The 10,066-nt window shown below is 34.9% G+C and overlaps 1 protein-coding gene across 1 annotated transcript; it reads left to right on the plus strand.

Annotated features, from left to right (window-relative positions):
- The first annotated feature begins 297 nt into the window (after positions 1-297).
- Positions 298-8,597, plus strand: LOC120140263. The gene is made up of 10 exons (XM_039155263.1): positions 298-730; positions 1,870-1,967; positions 2,071-2,116; positions 2,396-2,478; positions 2,557-2,621; positions 5,210-5,271; positions 7,206-7,265; positions 7,480-7,512; positions 8,326-8,391; positions 8,475-8,597. The coding sequence occupies exons 1-10, from the start codon at positions 314-316 to the stop codon at positions 8,517-8,519; spliced, it is 975 nt and encodes a 324-aa protein (XP_039011194.1). The 5' UTR covers positions 298-313; the 3' UTR covers positions 8,520-8,597.
- The last annotated feature ends 1,469 nt before the right edge of the window (positions 8,598-10,066 follow it).

Here is a 10,066-nt window from a genome sequence, read left to right on the forward strand (position 1 = left end):
TATGGAAAAATAAAATATCTAAAAATATAATTATTAAAATATCTATTTAATTAAACATTTTTAAAAAAATATTCTAAAATAAGATATTCGAAGGCAAAATACTTGAAAAAAAAAATCCTAATTCCTAAACCTTAAACCCAAATTCTAAGAAATCCGAAGCCGAGGCGAAGGTGAAGCCCAAGTTGCTGCTTGCGCCTGCACCTGCGGCTGCGCTGTTGGCTTTACCTTGCTACAAATTCACAAGTAGTAGCACTGCATAGTGCATACTCTACACTTGAGTTAACAAATTAAAGAGCGAACACTATATACTAACATGGCGTCCTCCATTTCCTTCCCTTCCACTTTACCTTCTCTCCGCTACAAATTTCCATTCCCTTCATTTCCAATCTCACTCCCTTGCCAATGCCCCAACAGCACCTCTGCCTATGCGCTACTCCCTCTCCGCTTTGCTGCTAAGTCCCAGGCGGGTGGACCTGTCGAGAAACCAAGGAATAAGAAGATGAGGAAGGGAAAAAGCGATGATGCTTTGAATGTGCTGAGAGTGAGGGATGTTGAGATTGTGGGGGCAAATGATGATGTTCACCAAGGGTTAGCTTCCACTTCTTCTACTACTAGTACCATGCGTTCTTTAGCTTATCATCCTCAATCTCTTCCCAAACCGCCAGCTGGGTTTGCGGTTGACAACGCTGGCAAGATTCTCAAGGTCTCAAACAAGAGAATTGACATCATTGTGAGTTTTTTAAGGCTTTAGGTTGTTAGTTTCGTTTACATTGATGTAGTTTCATAGTTGATTTTGGAACTTGCTTGTTTCTGGAAGTGAAAAGCTGAAAGCATAAAATTAGATACTTGGTAATGATTCTGAATGATTTTTCTGTTATAGAGAAGAAAATGCATAACTTCATTATTATAGATATTAACCAATTATGTTACTGTAACATTTGATTGCTCTAAGCATTTGGAAAAGGCTCCTCTTTTGCACATATATATACATGATATATTGGACACATGACTCAGCTATTGCAAGTGCTAGAGAAAATGCATAACTTCATTATTATAGAGATTAACTAATTATGTTTACTATAATGATTCGCTGAATCCGATGATAACGAATGAAGTTTCCCTCATTACCAAAGAAACTAACTTGGGTTTTCGAAGTTATATGACTGACAAGCTTTGTATGTGTGCTTAGGGTTGTAAACAAGTTGAGTTGAGAACAGCCTAGTACCTTGCTTGAGCTTGGCTTATGAGTTAGAAACAGCTTCAAGTGGTGAATTAAAAATTAGCTGAAGGACAAAAAAAATTGTTAGCCAAACATTTGAGTTGGCATTTCTTTTGGCTGATTATTCTTGTTGATGTAAAACAACATAGAAAAGAGTATGGATTGGGACAGATTACCGCAAATGTCAATAAGGGTAGGCTATGCCACCAACTTGCCAAGCCAATGTCCAAACCAAATCATGATATCTTGACATTCTTAATGTAGAACAACGGGGAAAAGAGGGAGAAAACAGAAAATAGGAAGAAAATACCGGGAAAGCAGAAGTGATAGAGGAATTTAGGGGGGAGGAACAAATAGAACCTAGAGAGAGAAATCTCAAAATTAAATATATTCACCTCTTTATAATCCATGTCTAAAGCTATTAATAATTGAAAGAGAGGCTAAAACGATACATGGAGTTCATGCTTTATTAAATAGTTAGTTGTCATGGTTATAATGTTTTTCATAACTTCTACTAAGTTATTATTTGGTAAGTTCTTTATTCCCATAACTGCTTTATGGTTGTTTCCTTTTTTTGGTAAACAAGGTAAGTTTTTTTATCCTTTCATCTCCAAATTTGATTAAAGAAGTAATAATGAAATTGTGGACAGGTTGATTCTGTCAATAACAACCCTTTAGAGTGTGTTATAAGGAGGGTATTCAAAAGTTCTCGAGGGGATGAATGTATGCTGCTCTGCCCAGTTGACATGTACGTATTATCGCTCTAGTTGTGTCTGTTTAACTCATCAGCAAAATATTTGACTTTGATTGTCTCTGGTTCTTGATATTTTATAAGAGCTTTATTTCTGCAGGCCTGTTCAGATACTAAAGAGCACAAATATTGATGGATGGTCAGCTGTATGTATTCTCTTCCATATTGGATTTTATTCTTGCCTCTAACATTTTGGACATTAATTTGTTATTGAGCTATGGAATTTTGCCTTGGAAAATTTAGGTTGTACCTTTTTAATAGGCATTCTATGGGCACCAAGTATATAAGATTTCATTTTTTTGTCGCTTCTGCATTATAGAAGAAACACCCCATCTCCATTCCTCTGAAAGAACTTTCAACTCATCTTTCCTTCTTCCACAGGTTTGGAAATTTTGCTAACCAACCTACTTGCTTCTTTGTTTCAGGTCAGTGATGAAGAGGTTGAGGCTATTCTTCCTACAGCTGCATATGCTCTTGCGAAGATACATATGCATCTGGTTCATAGTGGGTATGTTCATAAATTCAGTGTAGCAATAGCTTGTTCATTCTTGATTTCTTAATATCCAAAATCTTGGTGCTGCATCAGATTTTGTTATACGGCTCGTGGGGGATTCTGCTACTCGGAAGATAACATATTTGATTTCCGCACAGGCAATCTCTACCTCTCATCAGTGTTATGTTTTTGCTTTTGGCTCTCCATGATTTCTATCATTAGGTTTGACTGGACACTCTCCAAACTCTTAAGCCATTCAGGCAATAGCTTTAGTTTCTGAATCTTAGCTCCAAAAGAGTGACTAATGTTGGCCAGCTTTCCATGTTTAGCTAGAATTCAATTACTCTTTGTGTCTGGGTGAAGAGAGAGGCAAAGAGAATTAGAGGATAGGGCATTCCAGTTCTCCTTGTCTGGTATTCTTTTAAACACAAGTGAATGGTAGCAGCAGCGCCTTACCTTTTCTTTCTCTTTGTACACTGAATTGCAGAAATATGGGGGCAAGAATATTCATCTTTTAATGAAGTTTCCAAATTTTCTGACGCTATTCTTACTAGTGACAGCTTAATTTTTTTTTGATAAGAATTGCAGGCCTCGTTAAAAACCCCCTTCTTGAATAATGGATCTCATAGGGAAGCTCCTTAATTAGCAGGAAAGAGTGCCTTTAGATTTTATTCATCACAGGAAAATTACATAAGAAATACAACAAAGAAAAACACCCCTTACAGAAATAGAAAACCATAAAACAACCCTAAACGACCGTAAACAACAACACTGAACTCGGCCTATTCCTTCTTTTGCTAAGGCATTAGCCTCTAAGTTAGCCGTCCTAGCAACCCATCTAACAATTCCCTGAAAAACTTTAAGCCTATCAACTATGTCTTTAACAATAAAAACATACACATCTGGGCATAATTCAACGTTCTTAATCCAGTCTACTGCCACTCTGCTATCACTCTCTATTATCAAACGATCCTTAACAATCCCCTGAAAAGAGACAAAGAAAGATAATCCCTTTTGAACAGCTTTAAGCTCCATCAAGATTGGAGGGCCCGACTAGAAGACTCCTTGAAAGAACCTACAATCAAACCAGAAGAATCTCTTAAAACTCCACCTAATCCACTTCTCTTCTAGTCGGAACTAGAAGCAGCATCAACATTCAATTTACTGAAGCCCTTAGGGGGAGGAGACCAAGGGATCTTAGTTACAATTGCTTTATTGGTGGAGGAACAAGAATCCCCTAGAGAAGGATCAGAGATAAGAGAATCCTTAGGAATAGAGATCTCCTTATACTTGGCTAAAAACCAGGAAGCAAGCCTAAACCTTGCTAAGAAAAATAATTCAGTCTGGTCTAACTTTCCCCCTTCGAACACAATCGAATTCCTGACTTTCCAAATTGTCCATAGAACAACCCCTGGAACAAATGACCATATAGTAGAATTCTTCAAATCTTCTCAGGCTTGGAGAAAAATCTTGGCATTAGTATGAAAAACAAAATTGAGACTCCACAACTTCAAGAATTTGTTCCATAAAGACCATGCAACAGAACAGGAAAAAAATAAATGTGAAGAAGACTCCTCCACCAACTTGCAAAGAGGACATAAAACATCATCAATACCTTGAACCCCACTTTTAACCAGTTCGGTCTTACATGCCAGCTTCTAAAGAACAACTTGCCCCATAAAGGATTCCACTTTTGGAGGCAGCAGACCCCTCCAAATTATATTTTTCCAGAAATGAACCTCCTCCGATCCTAAAGAACACAACTTGACACAAGAGCTAACATAATACATACCATCCCCACTGCCTTTCCTTATCAAACCATCATTGGAATTTTTTGCAAGTGAGAAATTCGAAATGATAACCATCAAATTTGACCATTGGTCAAATTCCCAATCATTTAAATTTCTTCTGAATTGAACATTCCAAATCCAGCCCATAGATCGATGTTCCCCAAACTCACATAATTTGCCAATCTTGTTTGAAGTAATAGAAAATAGTCTGGGAAAAATGACCATGAGCGAATAATCCATAGCCCAAATATCTTGCCAGAACCTAATAAACTTTCCATCACCTGCTTGAAAGCTACATAAACTTCGAAACTTAGACCCGAAAGGGTCATCTTCGAAATGGTTATTCACCACTGATCTCCAAATCCAAGAAGCGAAGCTTGAGCTGGAACCTTACTGTCGAAAAATAATGTAGCTGAATCAATATTGTATTTTCTGCAAATCATTCTTCTCCAAACAGAATTCCTGTCGTTAGCAAACCTCCATGACCATTTCCCTAGTAGGGCTCTGTTCATCATATTTAGATCCAGTACTCCCAGACCTCCCTCATTCTTTGGTTTACTCACAGTAGACCAATTAACCCAATGTATCTTGTTTTTCCCATTGCCCCCTCCCCATAAGAACTTAGACATAATTGATTTTGTAAACCGATGCTGGAATCTTAAACACCGACAAGAAATAGTGACAGCTTAATTTCAATTAATGAAAATTAAGAAAACAGTATGATCTTTTGGGATTCTAAGCGTTATTGTGGAAATGTTTCTCATTTGAAGGGGATGAAAAACTATGGTGTTAGGATTGAAGAAGTATGAAGGATTAGGATTAGGAACTGGCTATGCTGCTGTACTTTTTAGGCTGCATTGATTTTCTTTCTTTAGCTTTCCTGGTTTTCTGCTGATACTGTCCAATATTATCATGTGAGATAATATATGTTTATGCCTGGTGCTTAAATTTTGCAGATGATGATCAAGATATAGATGACTTGCCAGCTGAAGGCATAGAAGTTACATGCTTCCATCTGGTAAAAGCCCTCAATTTTCCTTTAATTTCAGTGTTTCAGATGAAGTTGAACTGGCTTGCATAACTTCTGTCTTTTCTTCAATCTGCTTCATTTACATTATGATCAATTTCAAACTTCTATATGGTTGGCTAATGTTCTCTATCTCCTTTTTGATTTATTTTTTGGAATGATAATCTTGTGATGTATAATTTTCTATTTTATTAAGGTCTTAATATAATCTTGTGATGTATAATTTCCAACCTCTTTAAATGGTTGATCCAACTCAATGTTACCTCTTGCACTGCTTAGTCTGTGTTTCCAGATATTTGTGGACGTAAGAACTACCATCCAGATAATTGTGAGTGGTCACTTCTTTTCCTAGGAATATTAATTACACATCTGCAAATGCTTGTACCATTTGTTTATCCTTGCTTTGCAAAACAGAAGCTCTATAATATGTTGAAATTCTCCCAGTACTTGATTATAGACTTGGCAATTTGTGTATCTATGTCTTGTTCATGAATTTTTCTGTGTCATAATTGTCTTTAAGGTACTTTATATTAATATAAGTTTATATATTAACAATTTTATTATATTCTTTAGAGAAATTTATGCATTGTTAACGCTATTTTTTTCCTTGTGTTGATTTCTAGGTATTTTCTCATGTAAGTGTCGTTTAATCGTGTTGTGTCTAATATTGTTAGGTCTACTTTTTGATCCATTTGGGGGAGAAATAATGGCGAGTTTTTTTTATTAGTTCAAGTTTAGGAGTTAGACCATGTTATTTTTATTCATTTCCCAAGTTCTCCCTCCCTCCCTCCCTCTCTGTTTATTATTTTTTGGTTATTTTGAGCCTTTATCAATTATGAGTAGGCTTTTATTCTCGCGCTCTCTCTTTTGGTAGCAATGTGTTAGCATCCACTTTCTTACCATTTGTTGACTCGAGCTGTTAGAATTTGATGGTTCTCATGTTCTTTAACCTAAAATATTGGTCACCGTTTTAATGTCCCTAGAGATGCATCTAAGACTGCATCATTCATTAAATGTGTGAATCTTGCTGCAGTTTATTTAATACCTTTTTGGCTCCCATGTTTGACTTTGCACATAAGTGTTGCATCCTGTTTTGGTTATTTTGAGTCCATACCAATGATAATTAGGCTTTTGTTCCTTTTAAATTTTCTCATTTGAAATATTGTTCATAAAAATTTGAATGTCAACATCATTTTTCTGCCATTGGATTGTGGTATAGTTGTTGAAATTTGATGTTTATATTAAAAAAGTGATGCAATGTTGATGGGAATACCGAACCTTATCGTGCACTATGACTTGATATTTTAAACACCCACACTTTCCATACATTAGAATGCATGTATGTCTCTGCAATCTGCAGTTAATTATTATTATTATTGTTCCTTTTGTTTTACATAAGTGACTTGAGTTTATTTTTCTTTGTAAGTTTGCATTTAAAAGTTGCACTTCTTATAATAATTGAAAATTCTCTGGCATAGTAAAAATGAATTCCTATATAGATTCTATAATAATTTTTGCTACATATACACAGTAAAAGAGGTTTAACTATGTGATTATGGAAACATACCAAAATTTGAAAAGAATAGGTAACAGTCATTTTCAATATTATTTAATGGGTAAATTACACCAGAGATCACAGAACTATGCTAAAATTTTTGTTTTGGTCACAAAGCTTTTAAAAGTTACAAAATGGTCATTAAATTTATCAAACTGATACAAAATGATCATTGTGATGTTATAATAAGTGTAAAAGTTCAATAATTTTAATGATCATTTTGTAATAGTTCTATAAAATTTAATGACCATTGTGTAACTTTTGAAAGTTCAGTGATTAAAATGACTGTTTTAGTATAATTCGGTGACCTCTTATGTACTTTACCCTTGTTTAATTTTATAGTTCTTACCTATCCTTATTTTTTATGCAGGATGGAACACATTATATGATTTATACACCATCTGATCCACTTCTATTTGTTGCTGTCAAGGTAGAAGCACGCCTAAGGGATTACTGTTTCAAACTTAAATGTGGCTCGACTTCCACTCTTTTTATTGAATTATATGCTCACACATCTAAGGAATGGATTTTAAATTCATGTCTACAAGCATATAACTTGAGAAGTTCTAAAAGGGAAATAAAAAGAGAGAAACATTATGGAGATGAACTGGGAAGCTGATAAATCTAAGTTTTGATTTCTGCAGGATCAGAATGGAATGCTGCAAATTGCTGATGATGTAAGCAACATTTACATTTGATGTAGAAGTTATTGAATTTTTTTTTCTTCAAGTGCTCCATTCTCAATTCCTGTAGATTATGAGAGGACAAGAAATAGTGTTATGCATGCAATCTTTGTTATTAAACAATATTGTGGTTTAATATATGTTTCTTGCTTTTGGTGTTCACTTTCATGTTAATGTGCATACTGGGTCCCATCTAGAGACCTTCACCTACTAGCTTAAATAATATCCGAATGTGATTCGGCACAATTTAACTATCTTCTATCACTTATGAATTTTGGTATGGCACTTTGAAAAAAGTTAGGTGAAACGAAAATTGTGGTTTGGAGGGCTTTAAGAGGTAAATTAAGAGCAAAGGGAAAATTTTCCTGGCAGCAATAATGTCAAGGGGGTTTCAAATCCTTGCACATCAGAACTTTAGGACCAATCTACACAGTCGGTCAAGAGGCTGATTACTTCTGGTCGTGGCATAAGTCCTAGAAAATCTGTCAGTCACCATCAGCTTACTCCAAGTTAATCTTTTAGGCATAGAACTTTGTGTGTGCGTGTGTCTGAGGGAGAAACAGAGATCTAGATTTTCTTAGGTTACCTACACTGGAGGATCTTCCTCACTTGAGAGGGAACTATGGTGAGCAGTTGCAGTTTTCGGTTTACGATTTAATATCTTTGTTGCTATCTTTCTTATTTCCGTTCTTATGGCATTTTAACTTAGTTTTAATGAACGGATGTTATATGACCATATGTTTGTGTTGTGACTCTTAAGCAGGACTGTAGTAGTATGTAACCGTGTATTTGTTCACTTGCTAATAGGATCTCCTGGACGACCCTGCTATCACGAGTGCCATTGATGAGGAAACCGAGTTTAATGCCTTAGTGGTATGAACACTCTACTAACCTTGTGGTCAATCTACTACCGAAATGACCTATGATAATCATTCAGGCTTTTATTTATTTTACAGGAGGAAGAGGCTGCTCATCTTGAATCATTGTTAGGTGAAAGATGACTAGTTTCTTCACGTTATTTCTTTAGTTGCCCTATATATATGAATTGTTATTTTCTATCCGTATCCACTCCAAGGATAAATTCTGGTTTAATGTGATGACTGATGCAAATAGAATTATCTAAGAAGCTGAGGCTATGGATCACTAGAGGGCAGGTTGGAGCTGACACGGGAGGGAAAAGGGTAATTCAGTAAGGTTTAGCTGAGGACAATAGTTATATCTTTAGAGGTGTAAATGAACTGAGCTTGAACGAATAAGGGTATGTTCATTTGTTTATTTTTAACGGTGTTAATGTTTGGTTCATGTTCGTTTATTTATTTTTGAAGGTTTTCATGTTTTTTCGTTTAGCGTTCACGAACATGTTAGTTTAATATTCGTGAGCATGTTCATTTAGTGTTCGTAGTTTCGTTTGCAAGCTAAAAATGGTAAAATTATGCTACCAGTGCTTAAACACTAAACTCTAAATTTTACCATGTGTTCAATTTAGTCCTTGGTTCATCAATATTTAAAATGTAAAAAAATAAAAAGTAAACGAGCTTGTTCGTGAACATCAACGAACTGAATGCACATATATTCATATTTGTCTGTTTATTATATGAATATAAAATTTTTGTTTATACTCGTTTATTTAACTGAATAAACGAAAATAAATGAACGTTATACGAACGGTTCATGAATAATTCACCGAACACTATGTTTATTTGCACCCTTAAATATCTTGCAAATTTGTTGTTATTTTCTTTTAAATAAATACTAATAGTTGTGTGCATTCTGTTACAGTTTGTTGCTGAATATTTGTATTAGTTGATTTAAGCCATTTCCATTATGAAATTTCATCTCAGATTATTTTTTTCTTTTCTTCTCTCTCTAGTGTTTATTTTTCTCAACAACCAAATATCATGTTACAATTGATATCAGAGATTAAAGCAAGCATTAGAGACAGTAAGTAGAATCAACACCTTGTAGGAGTAGATGAATGCCTTTTCAAGTAAAGCAAGAACTCTTAATTGTTGGAAGCGTAGGTGGGCTCTCGAAAATTTATAACTCGCACTATTATTAATACGAGGCAAAATACGTTATAACGACGTTACCCCAATATTACAATACTACAACACTATAACACTAGCTGCGACTTGTTTACAAACACAACCTCACTATTCTAAGCTTTGCTAAGCTTTACCCTTTCTCTCTAATAGCTTTGCTAAGCTTTACCCTCTCTCTAATATCTTTGATAAGCTATTATTCATTTTGGCTTTTCTAAGCTTTCATTTTTCTCACTTGTATTCCTCTCATACATTGCATATATTTATAAGGGTAATTAAACCTCCTTAATGAAAGATCTAGGCATTTCCAAATTCTTCTTGTATTGCCACATGGAGTTCCTTGTCTTAATGAAATTCCCTTCCATCATCAATTGTCACATGTTTATTTTCCATGCTTAGTTCTTAAGTAATTCAAGATCATGCTTCATTAATCAATAATCTTCTGGCTTTTGCCACCTTAACTTTTGCTTAATAATTAAGTATTTCAAAGTGTTGTTGCTGCCATG

Source organism: Hibiscus syriacus, unplaced genomic scaffold (genome assembly GCF_006381635.1).
Source record: "Hibiscus syriacus cultivar Baekdansim isolate YM2019G1 unplaced genomic scaffold, ASM638163v2 tig00110783_pilon, whole genome shotgun sequence".
Taxonomy (NCBI): domain Eukaryota; kingdom Viridiplantae; phylum Streptophyta; class Magnoliopsida; order Malvales; family Malvaceae; genus Hibiscus; species Hibiscus syriacus.